Source organism: Phyllopteryx taeniolatus, chromosome 18 (genome assembly GCF_024500385.1).
Source record: "Phyllopteryx taeniolatus isolate TA_2022b chromosome 18, UOR_Ptae_1.2, whole genome shotgun sequence".
NCBI classification, from domain to species: Eukaryota; Metazoa; Chordata; class Actinopteri; order Syngnathiformes; family Syngnathidae; genus Phyllopteryx; species Phyllopteryx taeniolatus.
The window spans coordinates 1,686,917-1,707,032 of NC_084519.1; the positions used below are offsets into that span (position 1 = coordinate 1,686,917).

General features: G+C 44.3%; 2 protein-coding genes across 10 annotated transcripts in view; both read right to left on the reverse strand.

Annotated features, from left to right (window-relative positions):
* rev3l (REV3 like, DNA directed polymerase zeta catalytic subunit) overlaps positions 1–12,873 on the reverse strand; it is an 83,407-nt gene extending 70,534 nt beyond the window's left edge. For all 7 annotated transcript variants that reach the window (XM_061753833.1, XM_061753832.1, XM_061753828.1 and 4 more), the window contains exon 1: positions 12,212–12,873. In XM_061753833.1, the coding sequence (XP_061609817.1) occupies positions 12,212–12,350 (139 nt within the window). In that variant the 5' untranslated portion in view covers positions 12,351–12,873. The remainder of the gene's footprint in view (positions 1–12,211) is intronic.
* Positions 12,874–15,187: 2,314 nt separating this feature from the next.
* traf3ip2a (TRAF3 interacting protein 2a) lies at positions 15,188–19,332 on the reverse strand. Of its 3 annotated transcripts, none has more exons than XM_061753849.1 (11): positions 19,120–19,332; positions 18,775–18,871; positions 18,616–18,665; positions 18,113–18,544; positions 17,909–17,990; positions 17,653–17,837; positions 17,297–17,385; positions 17,147–17,215; positions 16,968–17,072; positions 16,376–16,450; positions 15,188–15,975 (listed from the first exon to the last, which is right to left on the reverse strand). In XM_061753849.1, exons 3-11 carry the CDS (start codon positions 18,629–18,631, stop codon positions 15,829–15,831), a joined length of 1,200 nt encoding a protein of 399 aa, XP_061609833.1. In that variant the 5' UTR covers positions 18,632–18,665; positions 18,775–18,871; positions 19,120–19,332; the 3' UTR covers positions 15,188–15,828. The 3 variants fall into 3 exon arrangements, with proteins under 3 accessions (XP_061609833.1, XP_061609831.1, XP_061609832.1); XM_061753847.1 differs by having other exon boundaries at positions 18,771–18,871; positions 19,120–19,331; XM_061753848.1 differs by lacking the exon at positions 18,775–18,871.
* Positions 19,333–20,116: the final 784 nt, after the last annotated feature.

Sequence of the window (20,116 nt, forward strand, 5' to 3'; positions counted from 1 at the left end):
ATAGTAACAAAGGTGAAACATCGCGAACAGTGACCAACGTACGAACTTAACATCTGAGACTCACTGCAAAAGCCCCTGTGTGTTGAAATTTTCAGTTTTGCTGATTCGCCACCCATCAAAAGTTTGGCTTATATTGCAAGTCAAGTGCATATTTTTAATTTACGGGTCAACACTACATGACAGTAAAATAAAAATAAATACTTTTAAACAGTACATTAATGCTGAAGTGTCTCCCAAGGGTAAACTACAGGGGATCCCATGAAATGCCTTTTCCTAATTCAGAAAGCACACATGGACGGACTGCCCAGGCAAAACCTCATGCACCCTCTAATACTATGGAGACGGGAGGAATATTTCTTTTATTTCTAAATGAATTCATTCAACACAACAGTCCTGCCCTGCTGGTGGGGAGAAGTGACCAAAAAAAGATTCCCGTTGTATTCTTTTGGCATTAGCAACCATCCGGCCTCTAGTTAAGATGCGTAACAACAGATCTTTGTAAAACCGAGATAAAAGTAAAGCAATAAGCCTAAATAGATGGGAAAATTATTGGCATATATCCTTGCACGGACAGCAACAGACCAGTGACTGTAGTGGAAATGAGACATGAGAGCAGGAGAGTTTAGCTGGAGGGAAAGGAAGTGCAAGAAGTGAGAGACATGAGCAGTACATCCAGTGAGAGTGAAAATTAGGGTGGGGGAAAAAAAGGAAAACAGGAAAACACAGGGGGGGGGGTGTGGGGTTTGAACTTCAAACATCATTTCCGTATTACCTCTGCTGAACTTCTCAGAGAAAACACAAAGAAGAGGGGAGTTGTCAAAAACGTTGTTTGACCAGAGCACTGTGCATAAAAGCAGTATGTGAAGCATCAGAGTAGGCTATAACCGTGTACTAACCTCACTGAAAATTCTATCACAATTTGTTTTTCATATCAGTCGATATCGATATATACATATATCACGATAACATGCTACATCATGAGGCATTACTTAAATACCCTGAAAGATAATTATGGTAACCCTAATAAGTAAAGAAATATTGTTTAAGTATATATGTAGGTTACTTTTTCAACACAGAGATGTCATTATGTTTTAACTTTTGTACTCTATATAAACAAATAAGTTATTACTTTGCATTTTCTATTACAATTTTAAGAGGAAACAAACAATTTAAGTTTACATGCACTTTAACCTTTCAGTGTTTATACACAACTACAATATTTTTTACTTTTGTACTCCATATATACAAATAAGTTATGATAAATAAGTTATTGCTTCCAAAAAATGTGATGTGACGTAGGACATATTTAAAAATTTACTCTAAATTTTTTGCGTATTTTTACTTCTTACTGAATCGATATCGGAACATTTAAATCAATATTGAATCGAATCCGCCTTCGGGTGGGGGGACGGGTCCTGATTGTTTTTTGTGCCTATGCACCAAACAGCAGTTCAGAGTACCCACCCTTTTTGGAGTCCTTGGAGGGGGTGCTGGAGAGCGCACCCGCTGGGGACTCCATCGTTCTGCTGGGGGACTTAAAAGCTCACATGGGCAATGACAGTGAGACCTGGAAGGGCGTGATTGGGAGGAACGGTCCCCCCCCGTTCAGAACCCGAGCGGTGTTCTGTTATTGGACTTATGTGCTCATCACGGATTATCCATAACGAACACCATGTTCAAGCAAAAGGGTGTCCACACGTGCACTTGGCAACAGGACACCCGAGGTCGCAGTTCAATGATCGACTCTGTGGTCGTGTCATCAGACTTGCGGCCGCATGTCTTGGACACTCGGGTGAAGAGAGGGGCGGAGCCGTCAACTGATCACCACCTGGTGGCGAGTTGGCTCCGATGGTGGGGGAAGATACCGGTCCGACGTGGCAAGCCCAAACGTATTGTGAGGGTCTGCTGGGAACGTCTGGCAAAATCCCCTGTCAGAATGAGTTTCAACTCCCACCTCCGACAGAACTTTGCTCATGTTCCGGGGAAGGCGGGGGACATCGAGTCCGAGTGGACTATGTTCTGCGCCTCCATTGCTGAGGCAGCCGACCGGAGCGGTGGCCGCCTGTCGTGGCGGCAATCCCCGAACCCGTTGGTTGACACCAATGGTGAGGGATGCCGTCAAGCTGAAGAAGGAGTCCTATTGGGCTTTTTTGGCCTGTGGTACTCCTGAGGCAGCTGATGGGTACCGGCTGGCCAAGCGGAATGCAGCTTTGGTGGTCACTGAAACAAAAACTCTGGTATGGGAGGAGTTCGGTGAGGCCATGGAGAAGGACTTCCGGACGGCTTTGAGGGAATTCTGGTCCACCATCCGGTGTCTCAGGAGAGGAAAGCAGTGGACCACCAACACTGTGTATAGTGGGGATGGGGCGCTGCTGACCTAGACTCGGGACGTTGCGAGTCGGTGGGGAGAATACTTCGAAGACCTCCTCAATTCCACCAACACGCCTTCCCATGAGGAAGCAGAGTCTGGGTTCTCTGAGGCGGGCTCTCCTATCTCTGGGGTTGAGGTCACCGAGATTCGCCCGGAGTTCCTCAAGGCTCTGGATGTCGTAGGGCTGTCCTGGTTGACACGCCTCTGCAACATCGCGTGGACATTGGGGACAGTGCCTCTGGATTGGCAGACTGGGGTGGCTTTTTAAGAAGGGGGAACGGAGGGTGTGTTCCAACTACAGGGGGATCACACTCCTCAGCCTCCCTGGTAAGGTCTATTCAGGGGTGCTGGAGAGGAGGGTCCGTCGGGAAGTCGAATCTCAGATTCAGGAGGAGCAGTGTGGTTTTCGTCCTGGCCGTGGAACAGTGGACCAGCTCTACACCCTCGGCAGGGTCCTCGAGGGTGCATGGGAGTTCGCCCAACCAGTCTACATGTGTTTTGTGGACTTGGAGAAGGCGTTCGACCGTGTCGGGGAGTCCTGTGGAGGGTGCTTCGGGAGTATGGGGTACCGAACCCCCTGATATGGGCTGGCCGGTCCCTGTTCGACCGGAGTCAGAGTTTGGTCCGCATATCCGGCAGTAAGTCGGACTCGTTCCCGGTGAGGGTTGGACTCCGCCAAGTCTGCCCTTTGTCTCTGATTTGGTTCATAACTTTTATGGACAGAATTTCAAGGCGCAGCCGAGGCGTAGAGGGGGTCCGGTTTGGTGGCCTCAGTATTGCATCTCTCCTTTTTGCAGATGATGTGGTTCTGTTGGCTTCATCAAGCCGTGATCTCCAACTCTCACTGGAGCAGTTTGCAGCCGAGTGTAAAGCGGCTGGGATGAGAATCAGCACCTCCAAATCTGAGACCATGGTCCTCAGTCGGAAAAGGGTGGTGTTCCCTCTCCAGGTCGGGGATGAGATCCTGCCCCAAGTGGAGGAGTCCAAGTATCTTGGGGTGTCTTGTTCACGAGTGAGGGAAGAATGGAACGGGAGATCGACAGGTGGATCGGTGCAGCGTCTGCAGTGATGCGGACTTTGTATCGGTCCGTTGTGGTAAAGAAGGAGCTAAGTCGAAAGGCGAAGCTCTCAATTTACCGGTCGATCTATGTTCCTACCCTCACCTATGGTCATGAGCTGTGGGTCGTGACCGAAAGAACAAGATCCCGGATACAAGCGGCCGAAATGAGTTTCCTCCGCAGTGTGTCCGGGCTCTCCCTTAGAGATAGATGAGGTGGCTGGGGCATCTGATTCGGATGCCTCCCAGACGCCTCCCCGGTGAGGTGTTCCGGGAATGTCACACCGGGAGGAGACCCCAGGGACGACCCAGGACACGCTGGAGAGAGTATGTCTTTCGGCTGGCCTGGGAACGCCATAGGATCCCCCCGGATAAGCTGGATGAAGTGGCTGGGGAGAGTGAAGTCTGGGCATCCCTCCTAAAGCTACTAACCCCGCGACCCGACCTCGGATAAGCGGTAGAAAATGGATGGATGAATGGATGGATCGAATCGAATCAAATCGCAAACCTATAGAATTGATATTGAAACAAATCACAACCTAAAGAATCAAAATCGAATCAAATTGTGAGGTTCTTAACAATGCCCAGCCCTAGGCATGAGGGTCGGTTCATTCCAGATTCCAGAGAGACTCACTGATGCACCAAAGCCCAAATCAACTCATTCCATTTTTCTTAACGCGGTTGTTTTCTTTACAAGGTCTTCATTGTCTGTGATTAAACCCTAAGCTTTTAATTGTTTGTTTGCTTTAACCAGGTGTTCCCAATTTTGTTGGCTAGTGTTGGAATAATGAATCAGCTTGTCACACTTTCATACCCGCATGTCACCTTCGTAGCTTCGGCCATGTACTTCGTTGGATCTATGAGGTATTCCATATTTTCTAAGGAGGTGACCTTCCTTGCATTCAAAATCAGCCTACCCAAATGCAGTTTTTTTTGCCAGAGTTCCACCTTTGTTAAAGATGTGTTTCCCAATAACAAGAACAACTTTTTTTGTTGTTTGTTAGTAATTTTCTGTGATTGGGTCAGGATTCGTGACTGTGACGACGCCCCAAAGTTGCCTACTCACGTTGAACACTGTTCCATCCTGGCTTCGGACATACTGAGCCCAGTTTAAGCCCACAACCGCGCACGTTGCCACAAGACCTTTCTTGTAAAAAGGACTTGAAAGTCGTTCAAGTGCATGAAGTCACTTCCCTACTCATCTTTAGGCGGTTGCTTAAATGGCACCAGTCCGGCATTCTCCTGACTCCATAATGCCAGCGTTGTGTGCAAAATCCCACCTATTGCGAATGTGATCGAGCCACTTTTTACACTCCGGTGACAGCCTGAGGAATCTGAGGGCTTTGGCAACATCATATTGGTCCTTATGCGCACATTCTAGCTGCTGAGGCCATCTTACTTAAGCATAAGGCTTAGCGCAATACAAGCGATTACTTTATGTCTCTTGCTGTACATTCTAGATAGATCAAAGACGTGTGGACGCCTCGGTTACGCTCTCTCTAGTATTGTTTATGTTTTTGTGTTTTTCGTTCGTCTTTGGAGACATTACGCGACTCACTTACACAAGGGGAGACTTGCTAAACATCAAGGAGTCTACTGCGGTCTTTGGGGCATGGACACGAAGGCGACGCCACAGTGGGAAGCGAGCCGGCATCCAACTGAAGCTCCGCAAGAGAGGATACAGATTGGCGCTTCCGTCGATCCACCTTGCGAATCTACTCTCCCTACCCAACAAAATGGACGAGCTTCATCTTCTGATAAAGACCAGTAAAGACTTCGGACGTTCCGCCGCCCTGTGCTTTACGGAGAATTGGCTTTGTGAGGCTATCCCCATCCTGCCTCAAAGTCTGCACGGACCAGCTGATTCCAGTCTTCACACAGATCTTCAATAGATCCCTGGAACTGTGCGAAGTACCATCCTGCTTCAAATGCTCAACCATCATCCTAGCCCCCAAGAAACCTGCAATCTCGGGTCTGAATGACTACAGGCCTGCCGCCTTGACATCTGTGGTCATGAAGTCCTTTGAACGCCTCGTGTTGGACCACCTCAAGAGCGTCACAGGTCCCCTGCTGGATCCCCTGCAGTTTTCCTACCGAGCAAACACGTCTGCGGATGATGCAGTCAACATGGGACTGCACTTCATCCTAGAACACCTCGACAGCACGGGGACCTACGCGAGGATCCTGTTCGTGGACTTCAGCTCAGCTTTCAACACAATCATACCCGAAGTCCTCTCCTCCAAGCTTCTCCAGCTCAACGTCTTGCCTGCCATCTGCCAGTGGATTTACAGCTTCCTGACAGGCAGGACATAGCAGGTGAGGCTGGGGGAGGCCGCCTCATCCACACGCAGCATCAGTACTGGGGCACCCCAAGGTTGTGTCCTCGCTCCGCTGCTCTTCTCTCTCTACACAAACAACTGCACCTCAACGCACCCGGCTGTCAAACTCCTGAAGTTTGCAGATGACACCACAGTCATCGGCCTCATCAAACACGGTGACGAGTCTCCACATCAACAGGAAGTGGAGCGGCTGGAGCTGTGATGCGGCCAACACAACCTGGAGCTGAACACGCTCAAGACTGTAGAGATGTCCAGCTGCCTTGTGTCAACCGTCGAGACCTTCAAGTTCCTGGGAATTACAGTCTCTCAGGACCTGAAGTGGGCAATAAACATCAACTCCATCATCAAAAAGGCCCAGCAGAGGATGTATTTCCTGCGGCTTCTGAGAAAGAACGGCCTGCCACAGGAGCTGTTGAGGCAGTTCTACACAGCGGTCATCGAATCAGTCTTGTGTTCACAGTCTGGTTTGGTGCTGCTACAAAAAAGGACAAACTCCGACTGCAATGGACAATCAAAACTGCTGAAAACATTGTCTTGAGTTTGTTGTCACATTTCTGTCGGGCCAATTATACATTACTCGTGCACTCACTGTAGTAGTCTCGCCACGCTGCACTATTTGCATGTCTGTTGTTGACCAATACTGGCCACTCATGCCAAAGTAGCATCTGCACCACTTGCACACTGACTGAGGAGTATCTGCAACATTTGCACAATCGGACTTTGCATGTTCTCCCTATGCCTGCGTGGGTTTTCTCCAGGTACTCCAGGGTGTACACCGCCTCTCGCCCGAAGATAGCTGGCATAGGCTCCAGCACGCCCGCGACCTAAGTGAGGGTAAGCGGTACAGAAAATGGATGGATGAATGGACCTTGTCCCAGATTATCGCACTACTAGTCACTTTAAACTGCGTACATTCCTTGAAGTCTCGGCGCCCTTTGCACAATGGTCATTGCACCGGACTATTGCTATATTAGTCATTAATATTGCATCTAAATGCTAGAGGACTCTGCATCTTTTTGCACAAAATATTGTACCAACATTACCAGATTACTAGCAACCTTTTATTTTATTTTCTCAATGTCTTTATGTCGCTAAACTATTCTCTGTCAATTGACTGTCTGTTGTCATACTAGAGCGGCTCCAACTACCGGAGACAAATTCCTTGTGTTTTTTGACATACTGGGCAAAATAAAGATGGTTCTGATTCTGATTCAGATGATTCTGATTCTTTTTGCGCTTGTTTTTTAGAAAGAAAGAACTAAACGGTCATTACGACACTTGCGAGGATGCGTCTTTCATCTGAAATGGGAAAATGAATCACAACCTCAGAAAGCTAGTAATATCTTTAAATATACGTTATAAAAATGGGTGATTAGCTGGCATCTCTCACAGAGAATTGTGACATGAAACGGAATGTAGACAATCAAAGAAGCGCCCTATACCAACTGACACGGAAACAACCGTAAATGGAAAAAAAAGTATTACCCAATGTCGTTTTTTGTATAAAAGCGGGTTCCCCAGATGGCAAGAAGTATTTTCGAAAACAAGTCTTTTTTTATTTATCTTGAGTTTCATCTACAGACCACAGATCTACAGTACAGGTATGTCCCCAAGACCTGATGAAAACAAAAGAGAGAACAGCAGCAGGTAGCGTTGGTGCATTGCTAAGTGAAATTTTCTTCAGCAGTAACCCCCCTACACATACAAACAGTCATAAAGACACAGAGGAAGACTCTAAATTGCAGCAGAGCATTGTTTGTGACTGAGGCAGATCACAGACAGGGAAGACGGATCAAAACAGCAGAGAGGTTCTTGACTGCACTCAAGAAAGAATATGTTTGAATTCTATCAGATTGGGCAAACACCTCCAAAATATCTTGTGTGGATGGCCTGTTAAGCACAGTGTAAGTGTAACAGTGCACATCCAAGCTGAACGCAACGCAAAACTGAATGCACAGAAACACATAACAGCTACGCTATTTTTAGCAGAGAGAATACTCCCCCCCCCCCTTTTTGTAATAAGACTAGCCTCACACTGACTGTACGCTGCAATGGAATTAAAAATTGATCCATAAGGACCCTTCGGTCCGCACTGCAGTCTTAGACCAAAAGTGGTACAGTATGTGGACACCAATTTGGATGTGCAGTGTTGATTATTTTAAAGGAAAATAAATTACCGTACTTTTGGGAAGAACGCACAGAACGGGGCTAATCTATTTATAATGTAGCAAAATACACAAATGCTTTGATAAGAAGTGGATTATTTTGTGTACATTAAGTTGCGCACGCACACACTTCATCATCGTCATCACAGTATAACACAGAGGTTCAAGTGCTCAGCCTACTGAAGCAGTGTTTCAGGTTTTTCCTCAGCCCACTGGAGTCCTTCATTCTTTTATATTCAAGGACTAAATCTGCCTTGAAACACCACATAACTCTTGTCAGGGAGCACAGGGTAAGTAGTCACATTGTCTCAAAGGGCTTGTTGGACAAAAGATGCTCCCTTCTCTGTGTGTATGTGTTGACAATGGTGCAGGAAGGCCACAGAACTGAGCTGAGGACCTCAAAATGTCCCAACCCAAGCATCTCTCCTTGGACCACACAAATAAGGTTAACCTTATTTGGACAATCGGAGGCACCATCAGAGAGGACAACACTGCACAGCCTGGACACCAGTAGCTTTAGCAATGAAATACTCCTTCAAACCAAACAAATATTGACAAACATTTCTGTAAAGACCCTGTAAAGTGAATCCAGAGGGGGTTTTTTTTCTAAATAAATTATATATATTTGCACATTTACAGCAATTATCTTCAAAGACTGAGAACAATATAGGACTGAATTGTGCACCTTCATTCCATCAGTGGCTACCTGGCGAAAATGCCCAGCACCCCAGCACTAAGATGCCTTCCAACTGACAGGGAAACCTGAGGAGATAAGCTGACAATCTCAAAATAACAATACAAGTTATGGTTAAACTAATTGAGATCAGATTATCGAAAAACCCAACAGAATAATACAGTATTCAATGTATGTAAACCAAATTAAACTACAACGTTCTTAGTCATTACAGGGCTCTGGGTTAAATTGTAGAGTTCCCTAATTATGCAAGTAAACAACCTCGATCTAATCCTAAAAAAAAAAAAGTACACTTGACCAGCTCGCACACATATAATCATGAAACAAAGTGCGTCCTTGTTACACATTGCCATTCACTCCCGTACCGAAACTAACCAAAAGGACAATAGAATTACAAGATATTTTTGTGCAGCTAGTACAGGAGTCAATCACATTATTTTATCTGGCTCACTTAGTATACTTTTGAAATAGTTTGCTGATTTTCTACAATGGGGTGATCATGCTTAGGTTTTCCATTATTGGGGTGGGGGGGGGGGGGGGTCTTTATTTTAATTAACAGAAGTAAGTAGGTTATTTTTAATGAATAGATGGATTTTATTCTCAAGGGTATCACAGGGACATGAAGCTGAGCTTCAAGTCCAGGCGCAAAACTGTAACAGGGAGTTGATTAGTGCAGAGGAAAATTGCTTTTGAGAAATTGCTACTCCAACATGTTCTTTCTCTGAATCTCATCTGATCACACAGATCAGAGTAAAGAAGACTACCAGACACCAAAGTGTGACGTTTAAAAGTCCAAATGGATCTGCTCAAAACCATGTGCTATCAACAAGTAATTTCATACTAGTAGAGCATTTAGAGAATGTAAATTGAACCAGAAAAACTCTTAAAGAGGACAATGGCCATCCTAATGAGCAGGGGAGTCCTTTTGAAACGTCCTATTATCCTATTAATGGATCCATGAGGAATTCCTTTAAATGGCATTAAGGGTTCCCCTGGGGAGAGCTAAACCTGGGGTAAAAGGGGCCCACCACTTCATTCCTCTCTCTGCTGGTCATTCACTTCCTCTCCCTCTCTTGTCCAGCACGTTTGTGCAACCCAAACAGGATGCCTCCTGCAATCATTAGTTAGAGAGCTGGTCTGTGTATCTGAACCAAGCAAGACACAAAGAGATCCAAGATGTCAAATACATGAACGTGGAGGCACCTTCATCAGCAACTCTTAGCTGTGTAAGGAGAGGCCAGTAGTTACTATTTTAATTTGCCCTTTATTTCAGACAAGCGTGTATGTACAGAGCATGTTCAGACTGGCCAAACACTAGATGCTAGTACTTTTTTTTTTTTTTTTTTTTTAAACACACAGGAAGCAGGCATTGAATTACACAGAGCTGACTGACTGGTGGGAGTGTTCACGGCTTAGGTCACGGAAGGACAGGGAGTACGAGGTCTGGGATTGCAGCCAGAGCCACGTGGTGCACAGCAGATGGACCACAGCGATAGCACAGATAACATAAAAGTTAACATAAAAGTAAGCGATTGATGCATTGAAAATCACAGCTCCAAGCTCCTTTGAAAAGAATACCGAGAAATACTGTACTGATATATTAAGTCACCGCATTCCAATTTTATTTCTAAAAAAATTGTCTTGACCTGGGCATGCAGCACACAAAACAGACTACTACAGGCACTACAGGTTACTAGTACCACCACATTATAACAACTTGATAGAACATCAGCTTGATTCGAAACACCTAAACGACAATGAAATGTTTAACATGTGCGGTTGGTCTGTGTGTTTAATCAGTGAAAGCCTTTAATTATCTCATGGGAGACTGGTGCCCATTTTAAATGTGCCACATTGTGGAATCTCAGTCAGGCCGGATCAGAGTGGCATGCAGATTGGATTCAAGCAGTGAGCAAAAATGTAAAAAAATAATAATAATAATAAGTTAGTTCTACATTTGTTGTCGGGCGGCCCTCAATAATTATTTCCTTCATGTTCACGTTTCTTTTTCCTTTCAAAATAATTCAAGGTCTTGTCTTTTAATGTGGGGTGCCTTGTCTCATTGTGGCAACAGTTTTGAGGGTTTCATGGACTCATTAACCACTTGGTCACTGAATATTACATTATTTGGGTGTGGAGCTTTTGAATCTCCTGTTACAACAAATCTGTCATTCAAGTAAGAATTTGAAACAAGGTTATTCTTTGTTTGTGGGACCAGTCCACACACCAAGGGTTGCGGACCCCTGCTTTATATTTAATGGGGCCAACCTGACGGGTCATTCTGGAAGGAAGCGCGCTGGGACACAAGTGTATGCTCTGTATTTACCCCCAGACTCCTACTACAGGCAAAAGACATGGCTGCCACCTGTTAAATAGGGTTCCAGAGAGGGTGCGGCAGACTGAAAATGATTTCATCGGAGCAAAAAACTGAGCTATTGTGCAGGAAAACATGGTATTGATGAGCAAGGGGAGAAAGGTACCCATATTTGTTGGGTATTTGAGCATGGCAGCCACTCTGTGTACAAGAGCGTGACTGACATATTTTCCACAGCTGAGCAATTTATAATATTTGCAGAATGCAAAGGACACATTGCCATTCCATCTAAGTCATGTGATCCATCCATTGCTGTTTAATCCTATTCTAAATATGTGCAACAGTTGACATTAAGAAGCTTTTACGTCTTTCGGACACATTTTCGGTGTAATTGACGTAATGGACGAAAATAAACGTACACATATACAGTTATCTAGTTCAAGTTATGTTTTCCTCTGTGTCCATTCCGTGCACATACAATGGAATTTGGATACATTTAGGATAATGTGCAAACGTCATCCTTTAACGCATAGGTGTCAAACTCAAGGCCCGGGGGCCAGATGTGGCCCGCCACATCATTTTTATGTGGCCCGCACAAGGAAATCATGCGCGTCGACTTCCATGATTCTTGCCAAAATCTGAACAAAAATTCTACATTTTCTGCTACCAATCCTCTTTTTAGAGTAACTTGATCAATAGTTGCACAAACTATTATCCGTCTGATTTTAAAACTAGTTATCCCTCAATTTGTTGTGCATATAAAAGAATATGATGAGGCATGGTTTCACTGTCATAACGGCCCTCTGCGGGAAATTGAAATGACAATGTGGCGCTCGACAAAAAAAAAATCAGTTTGACACCCCTGCCATTGTCAGCAGTCCTAAAACGACAGAATAACGTCGAACCCCGGGAGCTAAGGTGCTCGCCATCGCCATCGCCATGCCACGATGGGGCCGTGGGAGCCTCCAAAACAGCCGTCTCCTCTAAAGGGGGAAGGGAGGGGAAATATCTCCGCAGCATGCGTGGGTTAGCAAAGGTGCTCCACGCTTTGCAACAATGTGTGACCACGTACTTCAATCATCTATATTGTCATGTCATTGTGGAATAAGGTAACGGTTCGACAGTGCACCTCTCGTTTCGTTGTTAGCGAGCCCGTGAGTGCAACATAGCCCTCGCGCGATCCACGTCTCGTGCCGCGTGGTGTAACGGGGGGCGAATGCAGTTCTGTGGCTTCATTGACAAAACAAAAGGCTGACGACGACTTGACTGACCTGCGGGCGTTGCTCCAAATATCCTCACCACCGGCACCTTCTTCACGTCGCTTTCCCTGAACTCAGAGTAGCACACGTCCAGGTCTTTAATGGGACTTGCCAGGTAGTAGTCTGCGGTGACGATGCGCACGGCGAACATGACTGCTGTGGCCGCCACGGAGCCAGCGAAAGAGCGGGTGGGTTGGGGGTTGATGCTAGGAGTCCATTTCTGGCTAGGTCCTCGTCTAACATTCGAGAAGAACCGACGCGGGTGCTGTCACTTCGGAAGAACCACAACGAAGCGCAGGAGAAGCCCCCCTGTGTCCATGGAGAAGAGAAGAAAAAAAAAAAAAAAAGAAAAAAAAACGAACAAAGGTTCCGCGGCGCCAACGCGTCTCAATGTTCCCCAATTAAGGTCCAGCTTTGGCACAGGAGCTAAACTAGACGACGCCGCTTGGGAATTTGACTCTCCCCGCTGTCGGCTACATGTTCTTCAGTGAGTGTTCCCGTGTTTTTTTTTTTTTTTTTGTCTTTTTGTTTTTTTAGCAGTCCGTGGTGTTTTTGTTTTCTGCCAAGAAGACGTACCCCAGCCTTCCGGTATGCGGCGTCTTTCCCCGATCACGCAGCAGAACTAGCCAGGGCCGAGAGCCCCCTCCATTGGCAGGCGCTCCCTTGCACTAGCCAGTGCCCTAACTGTGGAGTCGCAAAGGCACAGTTATTGCATTACAATACAACTTCCTGTAAGCATTTTCAAAGTAAAATAAACCTGCGCCATATGATGCCATAAAGAACGAAACTCGTATCGTTTATTTTGACGGGGTGTTGTCTGGCGTTGACAGACTTCCTCAACTATGGAAAGCCATTTGAGTTTTACTCGATGTCGTCGTGTGCTGAATTATTAATGTACAGTACTACTACACTCTTTGTCCACTCGTCACTAATAGTAAGACGATAGTTAATAGAACTAGAGAACGAGTTACTAGTGACGTTGTTTCCACTACTGTCAAGAGTGTATTGCTGCATGATATTTCTGCGCACTAGTAGAACGACTAGGAACATAGGTGTCAAACAGGTGGCCCGGGGGCCAGATCGGGCCCGCCACATCATTTTGTGCGGCTCGCGAAAGCAAATCCTGCTTTGTTTCTTGCAAAATAGAACTTGCTATTTGTTTTCTATTGTAATATGCTATAACCTTGAGATATTGCAAAAAAAAAAAAAAAATGTTGCCAATCCCCTTTTGAAGAGAAATGTAATAGTTAAAAACATGTTTTTATAGGCTCCTAATTTCAAAACTAGTTATGCATCAATTTGCTACTGAGGTAAAACTGTGCACTGTTTGACAACTGCATGCTACTAGTACTATTAGTGACATGAAAATTCACTAACCATCTAATGCGTCACTATACATCAGTAACTACTAGTCGTTCTAGTAGTACACCCTGGACTGGTCACCAGCCAATGATTAAGCCATATTTATTATACTAAAACAATATGAATGTATTGCATGTAATGTAATTGGCGACTCCAAATTGCCCATAGGTGTGAATGTGACTGGAAGTGGTTGTTTGTTTCTATTTGCCCTGCGATTGGCTGGCGACCGGTTCAGGGTGCGTCCCGCCTCTCGCCCGAAGGTAGCTGGCATAGGCTCCAGCACTCCCGCGACCATGGTGAGGAAAAGCGGCTCAGAAAATGGATGGATGGATGGGTTTACAAATATTTAAAATCAGTTGAAGTCATACGGGGGAAAAAAAAAATCTGCTATTTTCAATAATGGGGCTTTTGTGTTTAATCACAAAAATGTAAATGTAATTTGGGTCATGGCTAAATGTTCATGTCTCAAACAGGATTTGATATTTCATTTACTGATTTGAAGGTCTGTGAAAACGCAATCGACATCATCACCTATGTAATCAAACAACAATAACCCAGTCATGGATATAATCTTTTGTTGTCACTATTTGAAGAAAAAAAAAAACACACAATTTTTTATAACGAGTACTTTTGGCAATATAGTGTCTGTATGTACTTATGATCCCCCCTTTTCAGCGCACTTGGGTTTGGATGGCCCCCAGTGGGTTGCTTCCAGTGTAAAACTTTGCATTTAGATGACAGCATGTGAAACCTGCTATAGAGAGTGTCGACGACAAATGTACTGCATCATGTTCAGCGTGGGGTAGAACTGACGCCAGTCATGGAATTTGCAGCTTTGTCAGGCAAATGAAATGTTCCGTCTCGTTGGAGCGTCTGATAAAAGAAAAAAGTCAGGAGGCCCATAGCTTCCTCAACGGGCCATTGTTATTTTCAAAGCAAACAAACTTGTGGTGGACAAACTCGCAATCTTTTCCACTCAACAATGACCCTTGTAAAGAGATTATACTGCTTCAAGGAAGCTAAAAACAGCCATGTCCCCTCAATGATAGTGGTGGGAAATACAATTTGTAGATTTTTTTGTAATTTGTTTTTATTGGCTCCAATACTTGAGTGAACAAACCATTTTTAGCCAGATGTAGGGAACAGGCTGGTGGGGTTGGACTTATCTCTTCATGCTAAAATGGAGCTTTTAAAGCGGTGCTAGGATGTTTTGATTAGTTGAAATATACTGCCACCTTTTGGTGAATAGTATTCTTCAAATCGTGACGCAACCTCTCTCTTTTTCGTGTCTCTGTGGAGAATGTTTTTTTTTTTTTTTTTTTACAGAGTACTACTTGTATTTTAGTGTTGATGGATCACTAGCAAAAACAAACAAAAAAAAGAAATATGTTTTTCACTCTGTTGTTTATATACCATCGTGTCTATTCATTTGTTGATTTGACAACAGACGGAATACTGTTTAAAAAAAAAAAGGTAAAAACGTGTAACTTTTTACAAATGTGTAAAAGAGATACTGACCTGGATAGAGCTATGTATTGATTGATCATAATAATAATTGTTAGTATCACAGAGAATTCTGCTGTAAATAACATGGAAACGTGACAATAAAAAAAAAACTCCCAAAAATGTTTTGAAAAATAGATTACATATCATTTATTTGTTCCACCCTTGGTTTACTGTATATGATATGTAGCTACTAAATTGATACAAGGTTAATGTGCCTGTGAATATTCTCATTCATCCAGGTCATTTCATTCTCACGGCATTGAATCGATCGCAACTGGATGGTTGTTTGTCCTAGAAGAAGTTTCCCTTCTCATCCAAGCAGGCTTCATCAGTTCATGCAACAAGGCTTAGTTAGGATGCACTAGCCAGTGTTTGTGTTGAAAACTCAACTATTTATGCTCCAATTTTGAGGCATGCTCCACACAACATATGGAATCGTTCTTTTGGAATGCAAAAAAAAAAAGGGGGGGCGAGCCATTTGTGTTTTCCACAAAGCTGGAAAAAAACATCGCTTAGCAGAGGGGGCTTACGACATCCCCTATCCCCTACTTAAGACATTTGAATTGGAATCATCTGTTCTCATTTCAAACTTTGCCGTGCAGAAAGCCGGCGCTCAGAATAGATTATGCTGCAAAATGAAAAATAGTTTAGAACTGGATATTGAGTCAGAAAAACCAAGGTAAGAAAAAAAATCATTGGAAATGTCATTTTCTCTCGAAGGTTTATAGAGTGTCTTTTCACGCTGTTATTTCTCATTTCTTTCAGAGTGGGCGAATTGTGAGGGTGAGGGATGCTTCTGCCTGTGGAATGATGTAGCGCTCCACCCTAAGCAGGCGCAACAGCAGGTCCTGCATGTCTTGGGGCCACCGGTATATCCTTGTGTTCTGAAGCCAACTGGGGACATGTTTCTGTCTCACAAAGACAGCAAGGAGGGGGAGAAATCACATTCAAATACATTTGTATTTTTTCCAAACATTATGAAAGCAGCGCAGTGGCGCGATGAGCTCAGCATATCCTGTTCATAGCAACAAGGTTTGGGTTAGGCCAGGGCATTTATTTCAAAATGCATCTATCTAATCTGTCAAATTTGTGAGTCATTGCTTTTTCCTTGCTTTGACAAGTCCCAACAGTTTTCTGACTGTTGTCATGGAAGTACTAAATTAACAGTTCATTTTAGTATATTGTAAGTGGTATATTGTTTTTGTTGCATGATGCGGTGAGTGTCAAAAACCAAACAAATAAATCACAGTTTTTTTTTTATTCAATTCTGAAATGTCAGAGATGGAACTATGAAAATGTTTTACCCACCTTAGTCGCATTGGAAAACAACACTGGTATAAGTCTGAAGTTCAGGCAGCCTTGTTGGATGAATTCATTCTGGATCTGGACCAACAGCAATAGAGGTTTGTCATATTGAAACTAATTAGCTGCCCTCATTGTCTTTTGTGTCTAATTTAAATGTCTAGCATTTTGATGTGTTTAAAGGTCCCATTGTCCTTCTACTGTTTGATGCATAACAGGTCAAAATTAGTCTGCAGACATGCAATAACTAACTAACCAAGAGAACCCTCCATGCCTAGACTAAAACTGAATGAGGCTTGCGCAAAGCCACCACGGGCAGAATGACTCACTCATAGACACGTTTTCAGGAAAAGGCAGATTACAAAAGATTTACTTGGTTGTTTACTTTCACACTTGATGGGCGGGCGGGCAACTCAGGTAACCCAGCTATTCTTATACACAAGCTACAAAGTCAATTTTCCATAATATATAATAGTTTTGTTTGATTTGTTTCGGGAGGGCATTGAGTCAAAGCGCAGAAATAATTCCGCGATGAACTGCGTTGTCTTTATACATGTGCCAGTGATGCCTCAGAGGCCTCGCTCGTGTGAGAGCTCACCTGATTGTGGATGTACTTGGTGTGCAGCCCGTGCTCATCGTCGCTATCCCCCTCTACATCCTCCTTGTACTTGGGGCTGATCGCCACAATGATGAGGACGGATTTCTGTAAAGTTTCCATGATCAATTTGTAGCGACCTTTTTTGTTTTAGTTTTTGTTTGTACAAATCTTAGACTTACGTCATTCAAAAATCTGTCCATCCATCTGGTGATGCCCATTCGTATGGTCGGATTGTCAAATATGTCAATCTATCAATAAATAGACATCGTGGAGGTGTGACTGGTACTTAATTTGGGACGGGAGAATTGTGAAGCAATGATGGAGCCTACTGCTGGTTTGAAGCCCTGACTTGTTAGAAATCTGGTGAAGGCGGTCATTTCCTCAGCCGTGTCCACTGAATATGTGATGAAAACATTCCCTGCAATTACACAAAGACATTAGTGCATTTCCATCCATCCACACAAGGGAGGTAGGTTGCACCCAGAACTAATTAAGGCTTAAAAAGGCTCAAGGCTCTATTTACAGTCCCGTCCAAAAGTATTGGAACTGCAAGCTCAATTCCTTTCTTTTTGTTGTATACTGAACACGCAGGCACGGGGGGAACATGCAAACTCCACACAGGCAGGGCCAGGGATTTGAACCCCGGTCCTCATAACTGTGAGGCAGTCATGTGTGTGTGACTTACTATAATCATCAGGGAGAGTGACAGTCCTCCTGGTCTCCCTGGTACCTGGTCCCGGATCTGCCTGAATGGGGCAATCTAAGCTGACCTCACACATTACATCCCTGGGAGCCACACCAGCTTGTAGTTGAGGGGCATTCGTAGCATTTGGAACATCTTTGTATTGCATTTTGTTTCCTGGATGGTTCCTGCAGGAGGAAATAATTCAACAAATGAGAGCTGAGAGTAAAATATTACAGGAATGAGTGATGCTTAATACCATGTCCGCTCAAAGGGTCGAGCCCTGTGGTATGGTGGACACACGCAGCGTCTAAGGCAACTCGCCGGCTTTGGACTGAGCCCTGCAATGACACAGAATAGTCGATAATTGCATTGGCTATTTGGAGGTGCACACTGTATTTCATTGAGTATTATTATTACGGCATTACACACAGTACATCTATTCTGTCTTCCAAGTACTTACACTGGCAAGGAATATATGGCGCTGGGTAGCGTGATGGGACGTGGTGGGCGGCATTGGCATCAGACATGAGTGGGAGAGGGGGCTCCAAGCCATCTGCCACATTCACAGAACACTCAGGCCAGTTTTCAGGTTCCATAATACCACAAGTGTGATTCTGTTCTTGTCTTGGAAGCCAAACACTGCCACCCTGCGTGGCCGGACTGAAGGGGAGGTCGGAGGTCGGAGGAGTTGTTGTTTTGGGTTCACTCTGGAAATAACGCCGAAGGAGTCTCTCCCGGTTGACATGGATATTCATTTCCCCCGTTTGTTCCCAGCTTCTACTGTTCCCTAGACCACTACACTGCTGGCAATTAGGAGCCCAGTCCAAGTCTAGACTGGAAGCTGTCATGCTCTCATCCACCTCGATAGGAATGCTCTGATGAGGGCAAAGGCCTGAAGAAGCATCAGTAAAACAATTCACTCCACTGCTTTGTTAGTGCTGAACATTTGGGGACATTTCTTACCTTTTGAAGTGTCCATGTGGCCACTACCGATATTGAAGTAACAATAGACTCTGCACACATGCAAACAAACAAAAAAAGTGCATTCAAATATTCATGGGTGGACCTCGGCAACAATATATTATGTTTATCGTGGGTAGTGTAGAAGTGACACATACATACAAAGGGCTGTTTCCAATTGGTTTACTTTTGGGCTCGGTGACAGGGCAAATGATTGGAAACTGCCTGCCATGCAGTGCACTTCTATACACCACAGCAACTATTAAAACAATTCCAAAACACATTTGAAATCAATTCCTCTCTGACGGTGTCAATTCAAAGTGGGACTTATTAGCTTAGTAAAGGCTCACAGTGTGGTACACAAAAATGTAATAAAAATGGTATAAATACTGTAAAAGTCACTTCCACAGGTGGAGAATAGGATACATTTTTGTCAGGTGTTAAGTATGCAACATTTTGCGTGCCTTTGGCTGGCCTGAGTGAATCGTATCAACATTATGTGCTCACCAGTGCAAAGGTCAAAACCAGCGTCCGGACCACCTGACGGGGGTAGATCTTCTTAGAAAATAAAAAATCAATCCGAAGTTTATTAAGTTTGAGGAAGCCCACCAATTTTGATAGGACGAATGACCTTTCCGTCGAAGTGCTTCGCCCTTGAGCCGCAGGAAAAACCTGTTCTCAGGTAAACAGGAAACATTCCTACTACCTGCCCCGCTCAGCTTCAATGGCCAATCAGCACAAGGCTACTAGTGTGACTGTATTTTTGTTTAGGTTTCTTGTGACATCTAAAAGCAACACACACTTGACAATGAGGACTATACAGTATGTTACATCTTACAGGAGCAGTTTATGAATTCCATTTTTTTAAAGTTAGTCATTTTACAACCATGTATAAACACAGAGGGAGTTAGTTAAACCGTGTAAAGACAAACTTCTTAGTGTGTGTCAGTCACAAAAGCTATATTTCAATATTAGGGTGGCCCGGAGGTTCAAAACACTTTTGCATTGCAGAAAACAGATTAACAGAAGCCAAACCACTTTTTCCATCGGATTAACAAAAGCAGAAACACTTTTACATTTCAGAAAAAAACAAGTGAACAAAAGCGGCACGGTGGTCGACTGGTTAGCACATCTGCCTCACCGTTTTTGAGGATCGGGGTTCAAATCCCGGCCCCGCCTGTGTGGAGTTTGTATGTTCTCCCCGTGCCTGCGTGGGTTTTCTCCTCCCACATCCCAAAAACATGCATGGTCGGTTAATTGAAGTCTCTGAATTGCCCGTAGGTGTGAAAAGATCGATTAAGAGTTAAAGATGAAGCAGGTTGTTAAAGAGAGAGGATGCTGGCGAGAATTCAAGGGAAAGTGTGGCTATTTGGAGCGTACATTCTGGTCACAAACTTCGCTTTTTTCATGCACAGGCACGTTATACATTAGTAATATCGATTAGTGTTGATTTAAAACCACATTCGATGCTTTACGTACTATTTATTTGGCTTGAGCCTTATTA

What these genes read in the sequence shown, in the direction of transcription:
- traf3ip2a (XM_061753847.1), bottom strand. Translation starts at nt 18,844, where the DNA reads ATGGCAGGCAGTTTCCAATCATTTGCCCTGTCACCGAGCCCAAAAGTA. An exon ending in CGACCCTTTGAGCGGACATG is followed by an intron (nt 17,838 to 17,908) that starts GTATTAAGCATC and finishes TTCCTCCTGCAG; the next exon opens with GAACCATCCAGGAAACAAAA. An exon ending in GTCAGGGCTTCAAACCAGCA is followed by an intron (nt 17,216 to 17,296) that starts GTAGGCTCCATC and finishes ATTTATTGATAG; the next exon opens with ATTGACATATTTGACAATCC.